At 48.8% G+C, this 15,410-nt stretch overlaps 1 protein-coding gene across 1 annotated transcript; it reads left to right on the top strand.

Annotated features, from left to right (window-relative positions):
* The first annotated feature begins 12,184 nt into the window (after positions 1-12,184).
* Positions 12,185-14,169, top strand: LOC136461610 (protein ANTAGONIST OF LIKE HETEROCHROMATIN PROTEIN 1-like). The gene has a single exon (XM_066460893.1). It carries the CDS (start codon positions 12,336-12,338, stop codon positions 13,716-13,718), a length of 1,383 nt encoding a protein of 460 aa, XP_066316990.1. The 5' UTR covers positions 12,185-12,335; the 3' UTR covers positions 13,719-14,169.
* Positions 14,170-15,410: the final 1,241 nt, after the last annotated feature.

Here is a 15,410-nt window from a genome sequence, read left to right as displayed (position 1 = left end):
GACTTGGTGAGCCTGCGACTCCGCGCTTTCTGTGATTATGATAATTTTACGAACTTTGCTTTTTGATTAAATGTTACTTTCATGTTGGTATTTAATTTTGTAGTATTGTTATCTTATCGTGTGATTCGTGTGTTTTTAGTACAAATTGTTAGCTATCTCATAGCAACGCACGGGTATTTACCTAGTAACATGTATACATATTCATACGTTTAACTGATAAAAGTGTATCAGAGGCAACGGCAAGTCTGCAACCAGCGTAAATTCAAGTGATAAGGAATATAAAAGTGCATCAGCAGCAACACTTTTACAACAGTTACAGTCGATAGTTCCCTTGAAGAATTTACGATCCATATCACTGATCATCTAACAAACAAAAATCAATGTATTGAAACTTTGAAAGGGGTCTTCTACTTTTGTATCTTATAGTAATCTCTAGTTAAGTCTGCACTTCATCAAGGGACTGAATGAACAGTACCGAAATAGCCAAGTAGGCCTTGCCTACTATACAGATGAGTTGTGCTCTTCTAAATAGTACAGTTCTTGTTGAAGGATTTACAATGAATTGAGTATCCAAATATGCTTCAAACTGTTGAAATATACTTATACGATAAGCCAGGTGGCAGTAGATACACACATGCACAAGACATCTGGAGTACCTTTTGGAGTTGGTACCGGATCCCAAGAAAACGGAGGTTCACCTTCCCCAACTCTAAATGGTGGTGGAGAGATCTACAAGTAAAAATAAACTATTTGGCAAATCAAGATATCCTCTAGATAATAATAAGTAACAAGAAACCATCTCGTGAAACTGAACCAGCTAGCTCTGAACAAACACCATAAAAGATTTAGTAACTAAACCCACCATTATATCTGAGTAATTCTATTGAGATTATTGAAAACTTGATACAAGGACACTACTGCATACCGGAACAGTTCTTATAACAGTCAAAACAATAATAATAAAACCTGATGGTGAAAGCATGTAAAGAAACAACTACTCCGCTGCTACTGTAACCGGCCACTGAACTACTGCTACTGTTAGCACACAAGTAAAAGCACTGACAACATCCACTGAACTCAGCAAGCAAACAACAGAGCAACAAAGAATTTAGCAAAGCGCACTGCAGGTCAAACAAGAAATAAGATATTTAACTAAATCACTTTGCATAGGCTAAACTATTATCACTACCAGGTCTGTCAAATATTTGCTTTCATCACTACTTGAAGAGTAAAATGTGCAAGAGTCAAATGACATCACCATTTGAGGTTAAAAAAACACCCAGTAAATTAGATGCATCAAATTTCTGAGCCAAATCAGAGTTGATTACTCCATCACCATGCAGAAATAGGTCTGGACAACCAATGCTGAAATAGCTGCTAATTGCCACATGAACCGATCTCCCCAGTACACTGAAAATTGAAAATGACAGCAAGCTCTCGCTCAGCAAAGTGCTTGGGAAAACAAGCTAGTATGATTGGAGTAGAAAATAGATAGTATAACCGAGCGACGGAATCCCAAAGTGCTTAGGAAAAGAAGCTAGTAAGCTCTGGCTCTCTCTAGTACACTGAATATTTGGTTTATGCTGATGCTTATGCGAAAATATTGTGAGAGCAATACACTATTTTATGGCTGAAAAGTAGCTAAGCGAAAGACGAATCTCATGAACTTGGACAACGACATGTAATTCAGTAGCAATGATTCCCAAATAGCAGTGTAGTGTGCCTCACCGTCGTTGGCCAGCCAGGAAAGTTGCGAGCTGCTTCTTATTAATCGAAATACAAGCAACAAGAAAAGGAACAAACACAAGACGGGCCAGGAGAAGCACCTGTAGGCGTAGTCTAGCAGCAACAGGGGATTGGATATTCCGAGGAAAAGGGCCAAAACCCTAGCGCCCGAGCGACGAATCTAGCGAGCATCTACCGACAGATCGAGCGCGGGCAAGCAAGAACCCTAGCGCCCAAGGGAGAGAAGAGGGCAAGGAAGACGAGAACGCTGCGTTACCGGCGAGAAGGCGGTGGAGAGCGTGGACGTTCGATGGTATGCAGTCACCGTCGCCTCATGCCGCGCCGTCGCGTCCCCGCGATGCGCCGCGCCGTCGCCTCGTGCCGCTCGCGTCTGCCCGAGTTGCGCCAGCTCGCGTCGCCACGCCAGGAGGTTCCGGACCTACGAGGGTCCGTCTCCGTTCCGGGCCAAAACGGGAGAAAAAAAGGCCCGGATTGACTAATTTTTATTCCGGACCGTATCTAACCGAATGACTAATCCTGACCCGACCTAATTTCGAACTGGGCCATGTCAATCCGGGCTAGTCAGACCACGTTCCGGGTTGTTCCGGGCCAAAACGAACGAGGCCTCGGATTGGGCGATATACAGAGATCACTTCTGAGGCCGCGGTGCCCGGCCATGTAAACGAGCATAGTATCTACGTATCAAGTTCCGATTCTTTAGTGTTTATTTATCTTGTTGACTGTTCGTTGCAACAGGAGCTAAAAGTTTTACGATATGTCTAATCTTGTTTGAGGATATTTTCAAGTCAAAATGCCAACGGACGCTACTCCAGTTGGTCTAGCGCTCCTGTGGCACCCTACCGGTCAGGGATCGAACCCCTCGGGGCGATTTATGCCAGCCGGAGGGAAAAAAAAATCCCCTCGGCTGCCCCACGTTTCCCAAAGGGTTTTTCTCGACCTACGTGGAAGGTCTCCTTAAAGCGCAAAGCTTCGGAGCTGTCTAACTGTGCGAGGGTCGAGTTTTTTATTTTCAAGTCAAAATCAAGATTACGCGTTGTTATACACATCTTTCATTTGGCGCGTTTTAAGAATTTCTTTGGAACCATGCGACATGTTTCAAGAAATTCTTCCTGATCAAACAGGATTAACACAATTAGATTCTTCTCCCTTTTATAGCTAAATCTTTCTTGGGATGTAATGTCGTAACCAAATAGCATTTGGTCCACAGAAAATAAAGAACAGGTAGTGCAAGTTACAGTCCAGAATTTGGACAAGATGTAGTCCAATTGAATGAACCGGATCAAGAATCGACAAGACTCAGACGAAAATTTGATCACGAGTTACTTGTCCACACCGCCGGCCACGGGCCACCTAGCTTCGGTGTCCCTGGCTCCCCACCACTACTCCTCTGGGACTCGGCGAGCAGATCGCACGTACTCCAACACCACCTGGCAGCGCAGTCAGTTCGTTTGATTCTTGGACGGGAAAGCGGGGAGATTCTCGGTCAGAGAGCGCACAAGCAGATTGGGGTGGTATCGTTCGGGCAGGGCAAGGAGCCAGCCAACGAGCACCCGTCGTGTTCTCGGTGTAGTTTCCACGCTCCGTTTTTCATTAGGAGGACAAAAGTTTCCGAAACATAAGAACGCGATCACAATGACGAGGGTCCATTGTGAACGTTGACGAGACACCTAGCTACTGGGTTACAAGTATGTTGATTACATGATGCCTGTAATTTGCGACCAAAGCGTGCACGCAGCGGCGAGCGTTTTGAAGCCAGCGGCCACCCAGTCCTCCGCGTCCGTGACCACCACCCTGAACAGCCCGGGTGGTCCCAGTGCCGATCTCGCAAACGTTCTGTTGTTTCTCTCCTTCCATAGATTCCAACATACCAGCAGCATCAAGGAATCGAAAGCCGACCGCGCGGACGAGTCGATCCTTGGCCGTTGCCTCAGCCACCATGAGGCGATTTCTTCATCATCTTCAGGAACGAGCGCGGACAGTCCCACCGGCGCCAGAAGGGAGAACCAGAGTTCCCGTGCGACCACACAACCCAGAAACATGTGTTCACCGGTCTCAGGCGCTTGGCCACAGAGAGCACATGCATCATCGTCTTGAAGGCCATGTCTTTTGCGGCGCTCCGCAGTCCACAAACGTCGGTGTAGCGCGAGCCAGAAGAAGAATTTGACCCGCGGCGATGGCTTGGTTTTCCAGAGTTTGGCCGCACCGAGCAGCGACGTGCATCCGTTCAAGGAGGCCCGGTAAGAAGAAGAGGCGGAGTATTTGCCATCTGGTGACCACTTCCAAACGAAATGATCTGCCTGCATCGAGTCGAGCACGACGCCGCGAAGTAGTCCCCAGACCCGCAGGTACTGGCAGAGCACCTGTGTCGTGGGCGCGCCCACGATGTCTCTCGCCCAGCGTTTTTGGAAGAGTCCGTCTTTCACTGACCTCTTCCTGCGGCCCTGGAGATGGCCGCGAACAAGTCCGGAGCGAAGCGACACAACGGGCCAACCTGCGACCAGTTATGTGTCCAAAGCTTGGAGGACGATTGCGATTTATTGTATCCCAAATGTTGTGTGTAGGGCGTCGTAAGTCTGCATACCAGCCCAATAGATATTCCCGCGTTCGTCACTTTCGTTGCTCCTACCGCTTGCTCCTGCTCACCGCCCGTCCCGCTCCTCATGCTCCTGTTTCGCACGTCCGCCCCGCCACTCCTGCCGCTGCTCCTGCTCGGCTGTCCGCCCCGTCCGACAATGCCGACAGGCACCGCTAGTGCAAGGAGAAGCGTCGGGCCCTGGCGGCTGGCGCGAAAGCCCTTCGGCCTCGCCTCCTGCTACGACTGCAGCGCGCCGGCGTCCTGGTGCGGACGACGAAGAAGGCCGCACCGAGATTTGATACATATTGCAAGGATACAATTCAAACGCTTCAAATGTTTTAGAGGTATGTTGCAAGTGTTTCATATGGATGTTGCAAAAAGTAGATCGGGTTGTTGCAAAATTAGATCGGGATGTTGTAATAGTTGCACACGTATGTTGCAATTCATCTATTTTTTTATACGTATGTTGAAAGTGTGTTTATCTACATGTTGCATATGTTTTACATATATGTTATAAGTGTTTTATCTGGATATTGCGTCTGTTTGCAATGGTTTTTAAGTGTTTTTGTAAGTGTTTCAGATGTATGTTTTAAGCGTTTCATCTGTCTTCAGATGTATGTTGTAAGTGTTACATCTAGATATTTCAAAAATAGATCAGATATTGCACATAAGATACGTGTGGGAAGCATGAGGGGGCGCCAGTGATCCCCACAGATGTGGCCCCCCTAGTGGGTGCACGAAAAGCAAGTAGGGAGGGGGCGCGAAGTGCACGCACGCGCTGGGGAAGGGAATCAGCCCGGTTCACGGCCGCGGGATAATATTCGATGGGACATCCGGGTGCCAGCTGTTCCTTAATGTATAAGTGTAATTTGTTGGCTAACTATATAAAGTTTTTTTTACTGTTCCTATTTAGAAAAAAAAATCTAATACTAGTATCATCCCCGTACACTTGATTGGCCCATGCAGTTTTGAGGTTTTCAACTTTTCTTGTACGGTTTTGATTGACAGGATATGCATGCACACATTCTGTTTGAAGTACGCGTATTTTCCTGCAAGAACTTCGAAAAAAATGAGACATGCTCATGTGTATTTCCCGCATGAATGAAAACTCTCGAGAAACAGGCATGGCTCGAAGACTTGCAGAGGGGAGACAAATATCCTGTCATCGTGCGATAGTTTTTCCACGCGCTGGTAATCCCAGCACCCAAATATTAGAATAAGAGATTTAAGGAAAAATATTTGAAGAAGCAATTACATACAGGTGGAAAAAAGTGCTGAAAACACGACGTGGACACACGATTTCTGGTGCAATCCGTACGTGTCTCTGATGCCAACAACGGTCCCTTGCGCCTTGCCCCATACGCTCCGCAGGAAAGGAGCCCTCCGGGTGCCGCTCGCCGGCCGGCGGCCGCAGCTAGGATCCAACCCAATCTCGTCCCGGTTCCAGCTCGCCGCCTCCGTCCCCGGCCCAACACGCCAGTCGCCAGCCAATCAACACTCCAACCTCACCCGGGCTCTTCGCGCGCGGCCTTGCGATTGCGAGCCGTCTCAGCCACTCCGCCGCTGCCGAGCGTGCCCGCCCTGCTCTGCTCTGCTCCCACGGACGGACGGGACGGACGGACCGGTCAAAACTCGCGATAGCGTACTGCGAACCTCCACCGCGCCCCGGCACGGCATCCGCACGGCACGACCACGACTGCACTGCACCGCTCCCACGCGGCCGACACCGCTGGCTGGTCCGCAAGCTGCTCAGGCCTCCCCAATCTCCGTAGCCACGGCGAAAAGCGCAAAAGGCAGTGGGAAAATGTGGCGAGAGAGGGGGGAAAAAAGGCACTGGAATCAGCGGGCGCCGCGCCGTCCAAAGTATCCGCAGGCGCTGCTGATGCTGCAGACTTGCGCGCTAGAGCGGGGGCTTGGGTCGGTCACGGTCACCACAAGCCGTCGCGCGTCGCCGTCGCCGTCACCGAGCCCCGGGTTTCCTCCTGCCACGACCGGACTCCCCCGGGTCGTCTGGCCCGGTCGCGGCGCTGTGTTCTTACCGGTCTCCCGTACGTCCAGCTCTCAGTGCTACGACGATCCACGCCTGCCCTGCGATACTTGGAACACGACGTGTACCGGACCGCGCCAGCCGCTCTGGGAACAGCAGCCGGCTCGAGTTCAAACCCGGACGGGGATCCATCGCCCGCAGTTGCGTAGGTGGATTGGCGCCCGCGCCACTGGTCGCATGTAGTATAGGGTAATAGGGACGTGTCCGTCCGTATGCAGTCGGACAAGGAGGAGCAGTGCCACCGGCGGGCCACCCACCCTCGCTGTGCCCGTGGGGGGCGACGGGTCGTCATCGTCATCGTCATCGACCATTCGCCAAAAACGGCTCGAAGATGCAGCGGCCAGCGGGTCATTACTGACAACATTTCGGTCAATGCTCTGGGGGCGAATATGCGGTTTGTGCAGGTGAATTCGAGCCGGATCGTACAGAAATGGCCTGCTGCCTGCTGGTCCGCGCAGACAGCCGGAGATAAACACGTGCGGTGTCCCCGTCGCACGTACTGTACTAGCACCGCCGGCCACCGTGGGAGCATGGGAAAGAGGGCAACGCAGGAAATGGTGGCCGCTTGGACGCACCCCATTTGGAGGAAAAAAAAAACGGCGGTCAGTAGGCCTAGATCCGGCAAGCCCAGTCAATAGGCAATAGTACATACTCCAGTGAAATAATCGTGCGCTTTTTGTTGTAGAGTGCCTCATTTCCTCCAAATTTCTCAAGCTGTGGACAGGACGAGGAGAGAATGCTAATGTTGTTCGACTGGCTAGAAAAACGATTGATGCTGATGCTGATTTATCGTAAGAGAAAAACAATGTTATTTCGCTGAAACAGTACGGCTGTAAGTCCAAGCGAAAAAGGGCTGATATCTACGATGGCCGATGGGGTGGTCTTAACAACATATCGCGTCTATCTTAAAATATACTCTCTCAGTTCTAAGAAAGAATACAATTCTAAATTTGAGACGAGCCAAATTTTCTTAAATCTGACTAGATTTATGCAAAATAATATTATCGTTATATTTTACATAGGTTTACTAAGAAAATATATTTTATAATTAATCTAATGGTATTTATTCGGAGTCATAAACATTAGTGACTTATTGTATAAATCTGATCAAATTTGCATTTATTTAACTCCTCGCGAAATGATAATTTTGTATTCTGTTGGGGACCGAAGGAGTAGGTCGTTTAGTTTTTTCTAAGTCAAAATTTTCTAACCTTAACTAACTTTATAGAAAATGTATAACAATTTGAATTAGAACAAAACTTTGAACAGACAACATTTTAGCATGAAGAAAACATGCAACACATGTTTTGTACTCCTTTGGTCATAAATAAGGTACGCTTTGGTTGTTTATGTCAACCTCACTTATGATGTCTAGGAATTTGAATTCGAGTCAAACTGTCACACTTGTGTTTTAGAGATTGTATAAAAAGGTACGCTTTGGCTGTTCATGTCAACCTCACTTATTAAGTTTAGGAATTTCAAATGATGCAATTATATTCGAGTCAAACTATCACACTTGTTTTTTAGGGATGGTATAAATAAGGTACGCTTTGGCTGTTTATGTCAACCTCACTTATTAAGTTTAGGGATTTGAAATGATGCAATTATATTGGAGTCAAACTGTCACACTTATGCTTTAGAGATTGTAATGGAACTTACTGTTTGTTATTACGATTAGTGCATACTACATGATAATTAATGGTGTTATATTGTTCATTAATATATGAGAACTTAATTTTGATTTATCTCCAACTCTCCATGAGCATTTATTTATGCTTCTTTGTGACTCTTGTACCATGATGAAACACGATGGCTAACTAAAAACTTTAAGTGGACTTGATTTTAGTATTGATATATATATATGCTTCAAAATTTTGACTATTTTCTGAATTCTTCTGTTGGAACTTGAACGTTCGCAGTGACACCCGCTATCCCCAATTGACTACCCATTCTCGCCATGGTAACCGGAGGAGAGAGTATCAGCCGAGAGAATTAGAGAACAAATATCAAAGTTTAATTAACTGAAAGGGAAAAGTGAACAGCACGTCATCAAAGCTCAAACAAAGTAGTATAGTGAATCCAACGCCGAGCGTAATCCATGATTGTGGCCGGGGCCGGGGTCACTGAACTTGCTGCCGCGCCGTTGGTGACTACAATAACCACCACCGTCGCAACCTCCCGCTTAAAACAGGACTGCCGCTACTGGACATCAGCGTAGTCCATGCCACTTGCCACAGCCGTGACCCTGAAGAGCCCGGACCCCGGAGACAAGTAGTATACGACAGTAGGAGATCCAACCCGTTGCCTTCTCTGCTGAGTGCAGAGAGAAAAAAAAGAGAGGCTGAAAACAGCAGGAAGGCACCGGAGTTGCCAAGCAAGCAGACGAGCATCGAGAGCGGACAGCCGGACAGGGACGGTTCGCCGCTCGCCACGGACTCGGAACGAGCGAACGGACACGGACGGGCGCGCCAGGAAAGCGACGGCAGCGTGGGGCGGAGACGCCGCATCGAGAAGGCGGGGGAGCCTGGGAGCCGGGGAGGGAGACGCGTGCGCTCCAGGTCCAGGAAAAGCGTGTAGCGCATCATCATCACCCGATCCCCACTCGGTGCGTCACGAGCAGCGTCATGCGCGCGAGCTGTCCGTCCGTCCGCCTGGTCCCGCCCGCGGCCGTCAAAGCTGCTCGCTCACCCGACGTGACCACCCTGCGGACACGGTGGCCCTTCTTCCCACGCCGCACGCGTCAGCTATGCGACGACACGCTAATTGGCAGCTTCCGCGCTTTGTTTAGTGACCCCGGCTCCGCATTGGTGCGCGCATGCAACTGATTTGGGAGAGCAGGAGAGGCCGGCGGCTGATGACTCACTCGCGTATAATATGCGGCCCTGGTTGCCATTCGGGTGGCGCTAGCCAACGGATTTCTATTCAGAAATGCTATACAATATCCTCTGTCGTTTTTATAGTGCTATAACACGGCAAGGAATCATAATTCACTACTAGTGCTAACGCTGTCAGCGTGAGATCAAACTCTGCTGGAGTAGTAATCGGAGGTTTTTGCGATTAATGGAGCAGTGGTGTGAACGTGAAAAATTAAGTTCACACGCCGTCACCGTTGGATAAAAACGTGAGCGCCAAAAGGATTAGGGCCTGTCACTGCGTTTTGGAAACAACCTGTGCCATTCGCTAATATGTCTGTTCTCGCGTTCATATGACATCGAACATCCAAATCCAAACATAGAAAAAAAAATGATATGTTGTAGGGGTTTGGGTTTCATTTTCCTTAAGAATAAGGGAATGTCCGGTCATAAAATAAATGACAGGCTCTCGTTTTCGTATCAGTTAGTTTTATATGCAATACATATGTCAGAGCATTTTCAAGAGACATTCTATATAGTTTTTATCACAAAATTTAGAAAATAAACAAAAAAAACATGCTTAAGAAGACTCTCTAAACTAATGTTATTTTTTTCCGCTCTTCAAAACCACCATTCTCGCTCTCCACTTTTGGAGAGGCTATATGGCTCTCTAAATGCAATATATGATAAGCTATTAAAGTATAGAGAACAAAAAATGGAGAGTTTGTTGGAGACACAAGAGATACATAAATAGAATGTTCGTTGAATAGCTCTCCAAATAGAGATTTGGAAGTTGGAAGCTTTGGCAAATCATAAAGTGTCATTGTTAACTGAGATACTGACCTTTTCTTTGTTGAGGGTTGGAGGTATAGTTTGTCTTTAGCCATGTATTGCATGGTTTGGCTTTCTCTAAGTGGCTATGTTTTTTTTTTCTAAAAAAATGAATACATTGGGCTATAATGGTCTTAAATTTAGAATGAGATCTAGGTTTACTTAAGGTGCTGGCTAGAAGGAAAAAAAATAGAATCAATTCACATAGTGTTTTCAAAATGATATAGCTTGTTAAATTCTATAAGTTAAAGATATGGCATGCTTAAACTTTTTATTACCAGAAGGACACCCCACGCTTTGCAGTGGGACCTTGGTAAGAATAATTCTTGCATGTTCTCTAGGCATATGTGACTATTACTGTGTTAGATCTAATTGGGATCGGGCAAATTAATGGAAGAATACAAGAAAAAAAAAGATAAATCTTTTATATCAGGTGGAGTGACCTCGTGTGTGGAGGTGTGGAGCGTGGAGAGGAGGAGTTGAACTACCTCGCATGTTTCATGCATTCCTACACCCATTGGAAATGGAACGGATTTAAGGGGTGTGGGTAAGGATGAAAATAAGCGGGAACTCCTTTAACCGTTTCCATGTACGCATTTGGCCAGTGGGACCAGGATAGCCAACAACATGAATGAAAACAGATATGTGGTTATACAAAAACAAACAAATATACTAAAATCAACTAGGATCATAATCAGATATAGTGTGAATATGCAGCATGCTAAAGTGCCTCACGAGCATTTTTAAGGACCTCTCAGGAGTCAGGAGGACTTTCTATTTTTCTAAAAAACGAGGAGTATTTGCTGTGAAACCCTAATTGTTTCTTTGAGAAATGTTGCTAGAATAATAATTTCTCAAACTTATCCTGAGTTTTATAGATACGGGTCTATCCAGCATAAAAACGAGATGGGAAACACCTCTTTTCACTTCCAGTCCTAATTCCATATTTTTCGTGAATACGAAAACATGTGAGATCAATGTAGAAAATAAATGGGACTTATCCCATCGTTTTGAACCTTACATGGGGGAGAGCTTGAGCACTCAAGTTTGCACCTAAGTTTAATATATTCACTCTTGGTGGTGTCCTTAAATTATCATATACCTATGTTGGATCTATACATGCATATATGGTATAATCATTTGTGATGGCCTAGAAAACGCGACACCGTGCATGCTGGAGCGACCTATGCGCCAATAATAATTCTTGTTCTTCTTCACGTAATTGTTCTTTTAACACGGCAATGTTAGATATTCTTTTCTATAGACTAGACCTTACATAACATAGTTTGACTTCAGAAAACCTTAGAAATAGTTACATTTTTTTGCACCAATGAGTAAAACATTTTAAGGATACCACCAAGAGTGAATTATTCATGTGTGATTATATTTGCTCCGTATATAATGCTAAGGAACCTTGTATAAGTAGACTAGTACTGTACATGCTATAGAAGTTTTTTTTTTCAATATCTGTCGCCTCATAACCTTATAGTTATACCATACCACCTTTGCTTACCAAGCTTTGAAGCACATGTCAGCGCAAACGCGCTAATTAATACAATCCATTTCAATCTAGTTCCGGCTAATACCAGTCAAACCAATCGCCCACAGCGCAGCATTTGAATATAAGCTGAGCCCCCGCCCCGTACGGAACAGCCGCAGAAAGAGCAGAGCGGAGTACTAGAACAGAGCACGGCACTGGTGTGTCAGTGTGTGCAGCGCCGGGTGAGCCAAGCGACGGCGCCACGCAGATCCCTCCCCCACGCCACGGCTGGTCCCACCCGTCTGCCCCACAAACCGAGTGTACCCGGCCCCACCAGCCCAGCGCCGCCCGATGGGAGTATATACTAGCCCCACCCGCTGCTACTGACCGCGAAACCGACCAGTCGAATCGGCGTGGCGGATAGAGACGGGCGCGTGTGCTAGAAGCCTCGCCCAATCGCGCGCGCACACGGACACCGCCACACCGGACACGAGATCACTCGGCTTCCGCTACTCGCTTTCTCCGTTCTCCCCAGCCGCGTAGGCCGCGGTTGCGCCCGCGCGGTCACCCACCTTCCCTCCCACCTTCCTCCGGGATACCGCGTGCTCCTCCGCCCCGGTACCTATATATTCACTCCACCCGTTCGCTCCCCTCCCATTCCCAACCTCGACAGCACAGCGAGCTCGATCATCATTCACCAACCAGATCAGATCATCCAGAACCCAGAGCTTCTACTTCTAGATTCTAGAAGAGAACATCGATCGATCGGTCCTTCCCTACAGCCTCCACACCGGCATCACCTAGATGAGCACCTCGTACACCGAGGCGCAGTTCGGCTCCTTGTTTGACCTGCCCGCCGGAGACGACCTCACGTCCTGGTTCACGCACCTGTGCGGCGAGGAGCAGCCGGCGTTCCAGGCGCCGGTAGCTATGGCGGACCCCAGGAAGAGGAGCGCCGAGTACGGGCTCCTCGAAGGCGAGGCGTCCGGGGTCAAGAGGCAGCGCTCCCCGACCACCAGCTCCCGGGAGAACAGCGCCGGAAGCAATGACGGCGACCACGAGCACACGTCCGCCGGTGGCGCCGCCGGCGCGGGCAGGGGCGGCGGCCGCCGGCTCTGGGTCAAGGAGCGCGACCACGAGTGGTGGGACCGGATGAGCAGCCCGGCGTGCCCCGAGGACGAGTTCCGCCGCGCCTTCCGCATGTCCCGGGCCACCTTCGAGGCCGTCTGCGAGGAGCTGGGCGCCGCCGTCGCCAAGGAGGACACCATGCTGCGCGCCGCCATCCCCGTCCGCCAGCGCGTCGCCGTCTGCATCTGGCGCCTCGCCACCGGGGAGCCGCTCCGCCTCGTGTCCAAGCGCTTCGGCCTCGGCATCTCCACCTGCCACAAGCTGGTCCTCGAGGTCTGCGCCGCCATCAAGGCCGTGCTCATGCCCAAGGCCGTGCAGTGGCCCGAGGCGCCCGACGCCGCCGCGGGGGTGTCCGCCAGCTTCGAGGCCACGTCGGGGATCCCGGGCGTCGTGGGCGCCATGTACACCACCCACATCCCCATCATCGCGCCCAAGGCCAACGTCGCCGCCTACTACAACCGCCGGCACACCGAGAGGAATCAGAAGACCTCTTATTCCATCACGGTGCAGGGCGTGGTTGACGCGGGCGGAGCCTTCACGGACGTCTGCATCGGCTGGCCGGGCTCCATGTCCGACGCCGACGTGCTCGACCGCTCCGCTCTCTACGCGCAGCGCGGCGCCGCGGGCCTGCTGCAGGGCCAGTGGGTGGTGGGCGGCGCCGGGTACCCGCTCATGGACTGGCTGCTGGTGCCCTACACGCACCACAACATGACGTGGGCGCAGCACGTGTTCAACGAGCGGGTGGACGGCGTGCGCGCCGTCGCCAGGGACGCCTTCCAGCGCCTCAAGTCCCGCTGGGGCTGCCTCCAGAAGCGCACCGAGGTGAAGCTGCAGGACCTCCCCGTCGTGCTCGGCGCCTGCTGCGTCCTCCACAACATCTGCGAGCGCGCCGGCGACGCCGTCGACCCCGACATCGCGTTCCAGCTCTTCGACGACGACATGGTCGCCGACAACCCCGTGCGCTCCACGGCGGCCGTCGCCGCGCGCGACAACATTGCCCACAACCTCCTCCACCGCAACAGCAGCGCCGCCGGCGGCCCTGGATTCCACTTCAAATGAACTCTGACGGCAGGGATGTGAGGAAAAACAGCTCATTTTCTCGGCGGGGTCATCAGAGAAGAAAGACGGCACAAGGCTCAGGAATCAAATCATTTTTTTTGCCATCTTTCAGTAATTAGGAGTTTATACTTCTTTTAGTCATGGTAAATTTGTCGGACGGAGAACAGAGGGCGATTCTTTCTTCTTTTTCGCATGTAATAAGTTGGGAACAGAGCAAGGGGAGGTGATAGTGATACATACATACTAGGGTTCAAAGATACAGTAGGTGGTTGGTTGATAGGATTTGAGATTGTTCTGCAATTTTTTTTGAATCAAAGATTCAATCATCATTTTTCAGATTTGGTGAGACTGTAGCCTGTATAGTCAATACTGTTGTGCAGGCTATTTTGCCACCAGACTTTGTAATCAATCAGTTATACAGTTAACACAGAAGTTGATTTCGCCTCTCCAACCTTGGAATCAGATTCCCCCTTGTTCACCATGTGTACACGCGAACACGCGTTATTTTGTTTGGATTGTTCTGGGCCAAGCAGCACAACGGAGATGTTTATCAGAACAAGGAAAAAGGAAGGCACGAGGAGATCTTTGAATTGACCACAGTCAAAGCAGCCGTGTCGTTCTTTGTTTAATTATATATGGAAATAAACTCTGACGAGGCCAGGCAGCATAAAAGAAACCTGATGATGCAGGCTGTCTATCAGGTGGCACTAGTATGAACACGTATACGGAGTACTCTTTGTGGACTTGAGATGATCAGCTGAGCACAGTAGGTTTGGAAGGAGGCTTGGCCCTATTCGCTTCGCTGAAAAGCTGAAAAGTGATTTGTTATAAGAGAAAACACCGTAGCATGGCTAAGCCAGGCTAGCATGTTCAGTTATGTGAACTACTACTGCAAGGGCTTGGCCTCTGTTACTGCTTGTTTTACAGGTTTACTGAATGAAACAACATGAACCAGGTTAGTTGCACACTAAATGCTTCAAATCTCTGATGGTCACAGATTATCACCTCTCTTTGACTCGGTTTTTAAAGAGAGGATCTTTTCTTTACTATCTCACCTCAAGGAAATGCTGGCGCAAATTTAGTTCCAAAAACAAATAAAATTCTGCCATCAGAGTCTGAACACAGAGCACAGAAAGTTCAGGTAACTTTAGGAAGGTCGGCACGACGGTCTGGGTCGTCTGGTTCCAGTGCTCCGACGACTGTTACCAGCTATATTAGTTGACAAGAGAACTTGTAATTAATTAAACCGCGGGACCGTCGTTTTCTGCATATTCAGATAATAATAACGAGCTAACGCAACGCTGTAAAAGTAGATCAGAGAAGCAGTCTCATAGAAGAGTTGACCCATTGTGCTGTGCCAAGAACATAACCTGCAGTACCACCAACTTCCAGTTCTTTTTTTTTTTCGAAAAAAAAGCCAACTTGTAAAAATTCTAAAAGCAGCACCTCTGTTCACACCATGACATTGACAGAGATAAAAGCTTTCTGTTTTCGACACTGACGATGACAAAGCAAAGCAACTCCATTAGTACTAGAATTAAGCACGGGTCTCATGGGATTAAGTTGACTGCATGGGAACGCATGTACGCACCAAAGCTCCGTATGGACGCAGGTTGTTTTTTGAGATCGCGGAAAATCTACAGACCGGATCAATAGATCATCGAATGGTTGACTAGCCGTCCAGCAGATCAC

This window comes from Miscanthus floridulus, chromosome 6 (assembly GCF_019320115.1).
Source record: "Miscanthus floridulus cultivar M001 chromosome 6, ASM1932011v1, whole genome shotgun sequence".
In the NCBI taxonomy this organism is placed as follows: domain Eukaryota; kingdom Viridiplantae; phylum Streptophyta; class Magnoliopsida; order Poales; family Poaceae; genus Miscanthus; species Miscanthus floridulus.
This window is presented reverse-complemented; position numbering and strand designations above follow the sequence as displayed.

Coding starts and splice junctions, on each gene's coding strand:
- LOC136461610 (XM_066460893.1), top strand. CDS start 12,336: ATGAGCACCTCGTACACCGAGGCGCAGTTCGGCTCCTTGTTTGACCTG.